This window comes from Dendrobates tinctorius, unplaced genomic scaffold (genome assembly GCF_039654945.1).
Source record: "Dendrobates tinctorius isolate UK_male_01 unplaced genomic scaffold, ASM3965494v1 ptg000189l, whole genome shotgun sequence".
Lineage (NCBI taxonomy): Eukaryota > Metazoa > Chordata > Amphibia > Anura > Dendrobatidae > Dendrobates > Dendrobates tinctorius.
The window spans coordinates 10,242,779-10,253,087 of NW_027361856.1; the positions used below are offsets into that span (position 1 = coordinate 10,242,779).

A 10,309-nucleotide genomic window follows, 5' to 3' on the forward strand; every position below is an offset into this window, starting at 1 on the left:
CCACCAGACATGATGTATAGCAGAGGGAGCATGTGACTGGTAGTAACATGGACGTGCGTCTCACTGTGGAACGCACCACCAGACATGATGTATAGCAGAGGGAGCATGTGACTGGTAGTAACATGGATGTGCGTCTCGCTGTGGAACGCACCACCAGACATGATGTATAGCAGAGGAAGCATGTGACTGGAAGTGACACGGCCGTGCGTCTCACTGTGGAACGTACCACCAGACATGATGTATAGCAGAGGGAGCATGTGACTGGTAGTAACATGGACGTGCGTCTCACTGTGGAACGCACCACTAGTCATGATGTATAGCAGAGGGAGCATGTGACAGGAAGTAACATGGACGTGCGTCTCACTGTGGAACGCACCACCAGACATGATGTATAGCAGAGGGAGCATGTGACAGGAAGTAACATGGACGTGCGTCTCACTGTGGAACGCACCACCAGACATGATGTATAGCAGAGGGAGCATGTGACTGGTAGTAACATGGATGTGCGTCTCGCTGTGGAACGCACCACCAGACATGATGTATAGCAGAGGAAGCATGTGACTGGAAGTGACACGGCCGTGCGTCTCACTGTGGAACGTACCACCAGACATGATGTATAGCAGAGGGAGCATGTGACTGGTAGTAACATGGACGTGCGTCTCACTGTGGAACGCACCACTAGTCATGATGTATAGCAGAGGGAGCATGTGACAGGAAGTAACATGGACGTGCGTCTCACTGTGGAAAGCACCACCAGACATGATGTATAGCAGAGGGAGCATGTGACTGGTAGTAACATGGACGTGCGTCTCACTGTGGAACGCACCACCAGACATGATGTATAGCAGAGGGAGCATGTGACAGGAAGTAACACGGCCGTGCGTCTCGCTGTGGAACGCACCACCAGACATGATGTATAGCAGAGGGAGCATGTGACAGGAAGTAACATGAACGTGCGTCTCACTGTGGAACGCACCACCAGACATGATGTATAGCAGAGGGAGCATGTGACTGGTAGTAACATGGATGTGCGTCTCGCTGTGGAACGCACCACCAGACATGATGTATAGCAGAGGAAGCATGTGACTGGAAGTGACACGGCCGTGTGTCTCACTGTGGAACGCACCACCAGACATGATGTATAGCAGATGGAGCATGTGACAGGAAGTAACATGGATGTGCGTCTCACTGTGGAACGCACCACCAGACATGATGTATAGCAGAGGGAGCATGTGACTGGTAGTAACATGGACGTGCGTCTCACTGTGGAACGCACCACTAGTCATGATGTATAGCAGAGGGAGCATGTGACAGGAAGTAACATGGACGTGCGTCTCACTGTGGAACGCACCACCAGACATGATGTATAGCAGAGGGAGCATGTGACTGGTAGTAACATGGACGTGCGTCTCGCTGTGGAACGCACCACCAGACATGATGTATAGCAGAGGGAGCATGTGACTGGAAGTTACACAGCCGTGTGTCTCACTGTGGAACGCACCACCAGACATGATGTATAGCAGAGGGAGCATGTGACTGGAAGTTACACAGCCGTGTGTCTCACTGTGGAACGCACCACCAGACATGATGTATAGCAGAGGGAGCATGTGACTGGAAGTGACACGGCCATGTAATCTCACTGTGGAACGCACCATCAGACATGATGTATAGCAGAGGGAGCATGTGACTGGTAGTAACATGGATGTGCGTCTCACTGTGGAACGCACCACCAGACGTGATGTATAGCAAAGGGAGAATGTGACTGGAAGTGACACGGCCATGCGTCGCCCGGTGGAATGTGTCATGATTTGCAGTCTTGCCCTGTCCTGTATTTTGTATAATATGTCATTTAACTTTCCTCTGGTTCATTTGCTGTAAATTAACCATGTCTCCTTCCCCCAATACTTTACAATGTCTTGTGATGTACCTGGACCATAATCTAATTTAGGCTTGTGTCAACAGCTAGTGGAACTTTGGCTATTGTTTTCCTAAGCAGAAGATAACCTACAATACACATCCTGTAGACTAAGTGGAGCCCTTACATTTCTAGAATCTTCTGATGGACCAAACCATTGAATAGTAGGTGTGACCCCTACCCCCCTTCAGATGGACTGATCCCAGGAGCCCTGACAATACATTCTTGCTTTAAGATCAGATGTGAGTTGGATGCTAAAAGAGTAGGACGAGGCTGTCTGAGGAAGCTTCGGCCTCTGTGTGATCGTGGTGGATTTCTGGGACTCTTAAAGGACTATGGTTTTGTGATCTGGCACAAGGATTGTCGGGAGGTGCCCCCGAATCAGTTTCCTGTGGACTTATTTTGGGACTCTGCAAATTACCTTCGTGTTGTTCCTGTTTTTTGGTCAATAAATCTGTTGGATTATTCCCAGGCCTGTTGTCCCTCCTTGCTCTGGAGAATACTCCCGTCACAAACTGGTGGCAGCGGTGGGATCAGAGCAGAAGGAATGGAGGACAACGGCCCATCAACATCTGGAACCAGCACCGCAGAGTACCAGAACTGGACTGCGGTGAACCTACAAACAAAGGCCCGTGAACTGGGAGTCAGCTACAAGGGACTCTCCAAGGAGCAGCTGATTGAGGCTTTGGAAGCAGTTCACCTGCAAGATGATGCTGAGGAAGGATCCTCACAGCAAAGAGAGGAAAGGCGGCAGTCGGAGGTAAATACCCAAAAAAGTCAGTGGGTTGTGTGGTACGAGGAGGAGATGGCCTTGCTGGGAGAAGAGGCTACCATAGAAGATAAGAGGGAGGTCATGCGCACAGCCAAGGAGAGGCAGCGCAGGATGGAGGAGAGGGCAATGCTGGAGAGGGAGATCACTTTGGAGGCAGCGAGAAGCTCCAGACAGACTGTACCCACAGCATCCCCCATGAGGGAACTCCCCAGAGTGTCCCGCAAAGACTTCAAGCCGTTTAATGAGGCTTCCGGTGACATTGAGGGCTTCTTCCTGGACTTTGAGCATCAGTGTCGATTAATGGAAGTCCCGGAAAGGGAGCGCGTCCGACATCTTGTGGGGCTCTTAGAGGGTGGAGCTGCCGCAGCCTATAGAGCTATGGACCCTCGGTTGAACTGTGAGTATGCGGAGATTAAACAGACTATTCTAGAACATTATGCTGTAACCCCAGACACTTACAGGACTCAGTTCCGTACTTTAGCCTGTGATGAGGAAGTGTCCTTCAAGATGTATGCTCACAAACTCAAACATATATGTCATCGCTGGCTGGAGGCAGAGGAGGCAATAACCTGGGAAACGTTCCTGCAGGTCATCCTAAAAGAGCAGTTTTATTTTAAGTGCCCCGCTGAGATCCGGGAATGGGTGCGTGAAAGGAGACCAGCAACAGTGGAGGAAGCTGCAGCTCTAGCTGATGAGGCTCTCACCATCAAGCCTCAGTGGAAAAAATTACTACTCAGGGAGAAAAACACTACCAGCCCCCCAACGCTGGCGGCCCCTGGTCCTTCTGCCTCCAATATTCACCATCCCACTAGACCATCAACTCATGGTGACCTTCGTGTGACTGTGCCTCGCATTACTCCTGCTCCACCTTTGGGACTACGACGTGGAGGAAGAATCCCAGAGCGCAGATGCTATGGATGTGGGCAGCCCGGGCATATGCAATTCCAATGTCCAGGTGTACGGAGGCAGAACACCTACAGACCGCCTTTGCCTGTTCATTATCTACAGACCCCCTCACCTGGAGAAGAGATGGATTCAGTGCCTGATGACTTGCCAAGTGACTCTGATATCCTGGCTTCCCTACCAGGAGTCTATGGGGTGCGAGCCCCAGCCACCTGTTCCTCTGATCTTCAGCACAAACATCTACAGGAGGTCGTGCTGGATGGTCAAAAAGTTGTTGGCTTCCGTGACACTGGGGCTTTTCTCACCATAGCCGATCCCCGAGTAATTCAACCAGAAGCAATTCAAAAGGGACCAGGAATTGCCATTGAATTGGCTGGAGGTACCCAGAGATATATTCCAAGAGCGAGTGTGACCCTGGATTATGGCTTTGGGGCCAAACAATGCATGGTCGGTGTGATGAGCGGCCTCCCTGCAGACGTTCTTCTAGGAAATGATGTGGGGAATCTTCATTGCCACTTTGTCGGTGCGGTAACCCGAAGTCAAGCCAAGAGAGCAGCAAATGTGGACGTGTACAACCCATCCATGGAAATGAGGCCACCAGAACTGCCGTCACAGCCGGTGAGTGATTCTTCTTGTGGGGATAATATGAATGTTACCTGGGATAAAGTTCAGTTTAGACAAGAAGTGGAGACTGACCCCACCCTAGCTAGTTTTAGAGCTCGAGCTGAAATAGGGCAGCTAGGGGAGAATGGAGAAAGAATTATCAGAGAAAATGGACTTCTGTATCGGGTTACCAATGCCGACTCCCTAGATAAGCCCTGGACTTATAGCAAACAGCTGATTGTTCCTCAGAAATACAGAATTCCCCTATTACACCTTGCTCATGATATTCCTACTGCTGGCCATCAAGGCAAAACCCGCACCGAGAGGCGATTGACTCAATCTTTCTATTGGCCTGGGATTTCCCAAGCAGTGGCGCATTTCTGCCGAACTTGCGACATATGTCAGCGTAGAGGGCGACCCGGAGATCACCCAAAGGCACCCCTGCAACCGCTCCCTATAATAGAAGAACCCTTTCAAAGAGTAGCTGTTGATATCATTGGACCTCTGGCTAAACCAAGTAAATCTGGAAAGCAGTACATTCTCACTGTTGTGGACTATGCCACCCGATATCCAGAAGCGGTGGCCTTGTCAAGTATTTCTGCAGCCAAGGTGGCCGAGGCCCTGGTTACCATTTTCACCAGAGTAGGATTTCCCAGTGAGATCTTGTCGGACCAAGGCTCCCAGTTCATGTCAGAGCTGGTCCAGTGTCTGTGGCGCACCTGTGGAGTACGAGCGATCCGCACGACCCCGTATCATCCCCAAACAAATGGACTTTGTGAACGATTTAATGGCACTCTGAAGAATATGCTGAGGGCCTTCACTGACAGAGATTCAAACTGGGAGAAGTACCTACCCCATCTCTTGTTTGCCTATCGGGAAGTTCCCCAGGAGTCCACTGGGTTCTCCCCCTTTGAACTACTCTTTGGAAGAAAGGTCCGAGGACCCTTAACCCTGCTCAAGGAATACTGGGAGGGGCAAGTTGAAGATACAGGGGCCCCTGTTGTCCCTTATGTCCTAAAGCTGCGAGAAACCCTGGCCCAACTTGCTAGTTTTGCCCAGAGTCATGTGCGGATGGCTCAAACCAGACAGAAGACATGGTATGACCGTAAAGCACGCTACCGGGAGTTTGTAGAAGGACAACAGGTCTTAATGATTGTTCCCCATCGGCAGAATAAACTGCAGACAACATGGGAGGGTCCCTTCCGGGTTCTCAGAAAACTGAATGACACCAATTACCTTCTTGCTTTAGATGATCAGGGGCTAAGACAAAAGACTGTCCATGTGAATATGATTAAGGAGTACCATGACCGGACCCTTCCAATGATAGCAAGCTGTCGGCTAGCTTCAGAGGACGGTCAAGAGGATGAGGACTCCCTACCTGATCTTGTGGAAGCAGCGAGAGCCCCATCCACTGTGGAACAGGTTCCTCTGGGAGATCACCTGGATTCCTTACAGAAAAACCAGATGCTGGGAGTGCTTCAACAGAGACGTGCTGCTTTCTCATCCCAACCAGGTCGAACCACCGTCACCCAACATCATGTGGACACTCAGGGCATCCGTCCCATACAACAGGTTCCTTACCGGGTACCTGAATCAGTTCGAAACACCATGCAGCACGAACTGGAGGAGATGCTACAGCTTGGGGTAATCCAGGCCTCCCATAGCCCTTGGGCCTCTCCTGTGGTGTTAGTACCCAAGAAGGATGGGAGTACTCGATTTTGTGTGGACTATCGACGACTAAACGACCATACCGTCAGTGATCCTTACCCAATGCCTCGTATTGACGAACTTCTAGACCGACTGGCTGGATCCCGATATGTCACTATCTTTGATCTCAGTAAGGGATACTGGCAAATCCCTCTGACGGAGGAGGGGAGAGAACGGTCCGCTTTTATAACCCCCTTTGGTCTGTATGAATTCCTAAATATGCCCTTTGGAATGAAGAATGCCCCGGCCACCTTCCAGAGAATGGTGGACCAGATCCTCCGGGGATGTGGTGACTTTGCTTGTGCCTACTTGGATGATATCGCTATCTTCAGCCAGACGTGGGAGGAACATCTGAACCAAGTAGCCGTTATTCTTGACCTGCTTCTTGCAGCAGGCCTAACCATTCGACCAGATAAATGCCAATTGGGGATGGGTGAAGTCCAGTACCTAGGGCATAGAGTAGGAGGAGGGAAGCTCCGTCCCGAACCTGCCAAAATCCAGGCTATTAGAGACTGGCCTGTACCCCAAACTAAGAAACAAGTTATGGCTTTTTTGGGCACTGCCAGTTATTACCGAAAATTTGTTTCTCATTTCAGCACTGTGGCCAAGCCTCTTACCGACCTGACCAAGAAAACGATGCCCCGGCTGGTGATCTGGACTCCAGCCTGTGATGAGGCTTTTAACCAGCTGAAGGACGCTCTGGTCTGTGACCCTGTTCTGGCTGCTCCAGACTACAAGAGGAGATTCATTGTGCAGACGGACGCCTCTGCTTATGGACTGGGAGCTGTCCTCAGCCAGGTGAATGCAGCTGGGGACGAGCACCCCATTGCCTACCTCAGCCGGAAACTGCTGGACCGAGAAGTGGCCTATGCAACTGTTGAAAAAGAATGTCTGGCTGTAGTGTGGGCCCTTAGGAAACTAAGGCCGTATCTGTATGGACGAGAATTCACTGTCATTACTGATCACAATCCCCTCACCTGGCTGAACAGAGTCTCTGGGGACAATGGACGCTTACTACGATGGAGCCTGGCACTGCAGCCCTATAACTTTACCATACAGTATAGAAGAGGCAGCCAACACCAAAATGCAGATGGACTGTCCAGGCAAGAGGAGCCCTGAGTCCTGTCAGCCATGCCTGTGTGTACTTAACCAGTGACCTGTAGAGGTCCCTAGTACGTACACAAATTGGGAGGGGAAGGGATTGTCATGATTTGCAGTCTTGCCCTGTCCTGTATTTTGTATAATATGTCATTTAACTTTCCTCTGGTTCATTTGCTGTAAATTAACCATGTCTCCTTCCCCCAATACTTTACAATGTCTTGTGATGTACCTGGACCATAATCTAATTTAGGCTTGTGTCAACAGCTAGTGGAACTTTGGCTATTGTTTTCCTAAGCAGAAGATAACCTACAATACACATCCTGTAGACTAAGTGGAGCCCTTACATTTCTAGAATCTTCTGATGGACCAAACCATTGAATAGTAGGTGTGACCCCTACCCCCCTTCAGATGGACTGATCCCAGGAGCCCTGACAATACATTCTTGCTTTAAGATCAGATGTGAGTTGGATGCTAAAAGAGTAGGACGAGGCTGTCTGAGGAAGCTTCGGCCTCTGTGTGATCGTGGTGGATTTCTGGGACTCTTAAAGGACTATGGTTTTGTGATCTGGCACAAGGATTGTCGGGAGGTGCCCCCGAATCAGTTTCCTGTGGACTTATTTTGGGACTCTGCAAATTACCTTCGTGTTGTTCCTGTTTTTTGGTCAATAAATCTGTTGGATTATTCCCAGGCCTGTTGTCCCTCCTTGCTCTGGAGAATACTCCCGTCACAGAATGTACCACCAGACATGATGTATATAGCTGAAGGAGCATGTGGCTGGAAGAGACGCGGCCGTGCCTTTCACGGTGGAACGCACCACCAGACATGATGTATAGCAGAGGGAGAATGTGACTGGAAGTGACACAGCCGTGTGTCTCACTGTGGAAGGCACAACCAGACATGTATAGCAGAGGGAGCATGTGACCGGAAGTGACGCGGCTGTGTGTCTCACTGCGGAACGCACCACTAGACATGATGTATAGCAGAAGGAACATGTGGCTGGCAGTGATGCGGTCATGAGTCTCACTGTGCAACGCACCACCAGACATGATGTATATAGCAGAGGGAGCATGTGACTGGAAGTGACACGGCCGTGTCTCACTGTGGAACGCACCACCAGACATGATGTATAGCAGAGGGAGCATGTGACTGGAAGTTACACGGCCGTGCGTCGCACAGTGGAATGTACCACCAGACATGATGTATAGCAGAGGGAGCATGTGACCGGAAGTGATGCGGCCTTGTGTCTCTCTGTGGAACGCACCACCAGACGTGATGTATAACAGAGGGAGCATGTGACTGGTAGTAACATGGACGTGCGTCTCACTGTGGAATGCACCATCAGACATGATGTATAGCAGAGGGAGCATGTGACCAGAAGTGACGAGGCTATGCGTCTCACGGTGGAATGCACCACCAGACGTGATGTATAGCAGAGGAAGCATGTGACCAGAAGTGACACGGCTGTACGTTTCACGGTGGAACGCATGACCAGACATGATGTATAGCAGAGGGAGCATGTGACCGGAAGTGACGCGACTGTGCGTCTCACTGTGGAACGCACCACCGGACATGATGTATAGCAGAGGGAGCATGTGACAGGTAGTGACATGGCCATGCGTCTCACTGTGGAACGCACCACCAGACATGATGTATACCAGAGGGAGCATGTGACTGGAAGTGACACGGCCTTGTGTCTCTCTGTGGAACGCACCACCAGACATGATGTATAGTATCAGCCGGACGTGGGAACGAAGAGATTAGGGTAGGCTGACATGACGCTGGGAGGGCGTGACAACATAAGTACAGGGGGGGGGGTTTGTGTAAGATGAGCCGAGGGGTAGGGGTCCGGAGGTAAAGGGGATATGACATAGGTAGAGGTGGGGTTATTTAGACAAAAGGACTGACTGGGGGTAGTGAAGCCCCTTTCTGACCTCCGAAGGACTGGACAGCAAGAAATAGGAACCAAATAAGTTTCGCATGATTCTCCACCTTTCTTACCCACGGGGCAAGTCCGTTAATGATGGCATTGACCCAGAATTATGCTCCGTTGTTTACGCATCTTTCGATGAGGCTTTGCGGTGGGTTAGAAAATACGGAAGAGGGGCCTTAATGGCAAGAACTGACGTGGAATCAGCCTTTCGGCTGCTGCCAGTACATCACAGTAGTCAGCGATTGCTCGGTTGTTATTGGGAAGAGGAATACTTTGTGGACAGGTGTTTACCAATTGGCTGCTCGTTGTCATGTTCATTGTTTGAGACTTTTAGCATGTTTTTGGAGTGGATAGTAAAGGACATGTCAGGTTTGGAATCATTGATCCACTATTTGGATGATTTCTGGTGCGTAGGGGTCCCCCTGGCCCCTGAAAAAACCGTCCGCCCTACGTCATGTATTTCTTTCCTGGGCATCGTGATAGATACAGTAAAATGGGAATGTTGGTTACCGGAAGACAAGGTGTTGGTGCTAAAGGCTGAAGTAGATAGAGCGTTGAAACTCAAGAAATTGAAGTTACAGTCTTTGCTGGACAGCTTAAACTTTGCATGTCGGGTTATGCCCATGGGTAGAGTCTTTTCAAGAAGGTTGGCTGGGGCAATGGCGGGTGCGAGATCGCCTCATCATTAAGTTCGCTTGTCAGCCGAGAACAAAGCAGATTAGGAAGTTTGGAGCACATTTTTGAACGAATATAAGGGGCGAACTTTGATGATGGATAATTTGTGCAGAAATTCGGACATTGATCTATATACGAATGCAGCGGGGAGCTCAGGTTTTGGGGCATATTTTCAGGGTCAATGGTGTGCTGCAAGGTGGCCTGAGGAATGGGGCCGGTCGGGCCTAGTTAAAAACATAGCGCTTTTGGAGATTTTCCTCATCTTGGTTGCAGTGTCATTGTGGAAAAAGAAGCTAAGAAACAGAAAGATTTGTTTCCAATGTGTTAACATGAGCGTGGTGATGAAAATAATATTACCGCTTCTTCCCCCCCAGTAATCAGGGTGTTGCGTCAGTTGGTATGCTTGTCTATCAATGCTCATTTTACCGCGTCACATGTCCCAGGTGAATATAACTCAATAGCTAATGCACTTTCTCGTTTTTAGTGGGAGCAGTTCTGGGCGTTGGCCCCAGAAGCGGAAGAAGAGGGCTTACCATGCCCTCCCGGGCTCTGGAATGTGGTATAAGGCCTGCCGAGCCACTAATCAGGTCATCATTATCTAGCAGCACCTGGGCAGCCCATCAGCAAGCATGGCAGCTTTGGGAGGAATGATTAGGACAGGGGAACGAACAATTAGCAGACGAGGAGCAGGTAGGCGTGTTA

General features: G+C 50.2%; 1 protein-coding gene across 1 annotated transcript; it reads left to right on the forward strand.

The window, feature by feature from the left end:
• Positions 1–881: 881 nt before the first annotated feature.
• On the forward strand, positions 882–8,787 carry LOC141055686 (uncharacterized). The gene is made up of 2 exons (XM_073552372.1): positions 882–4,208; positions 6,497–8,787. The coding sequence occupies exons 1-2, from the start codon at positions 2,463–2,465 to the stop codon at positions 6,569–6,571; spliced, it is 1,821 nt and encodes a 606-aa protein (XP_073408473.1). The 5' UTR covers positions 882–2,462; the 3' UTR covers positions 6,572–8,787.
• The last annotated feature ends 1,522 nt before the right edge of the window (positions 8,788–10,309 follow it).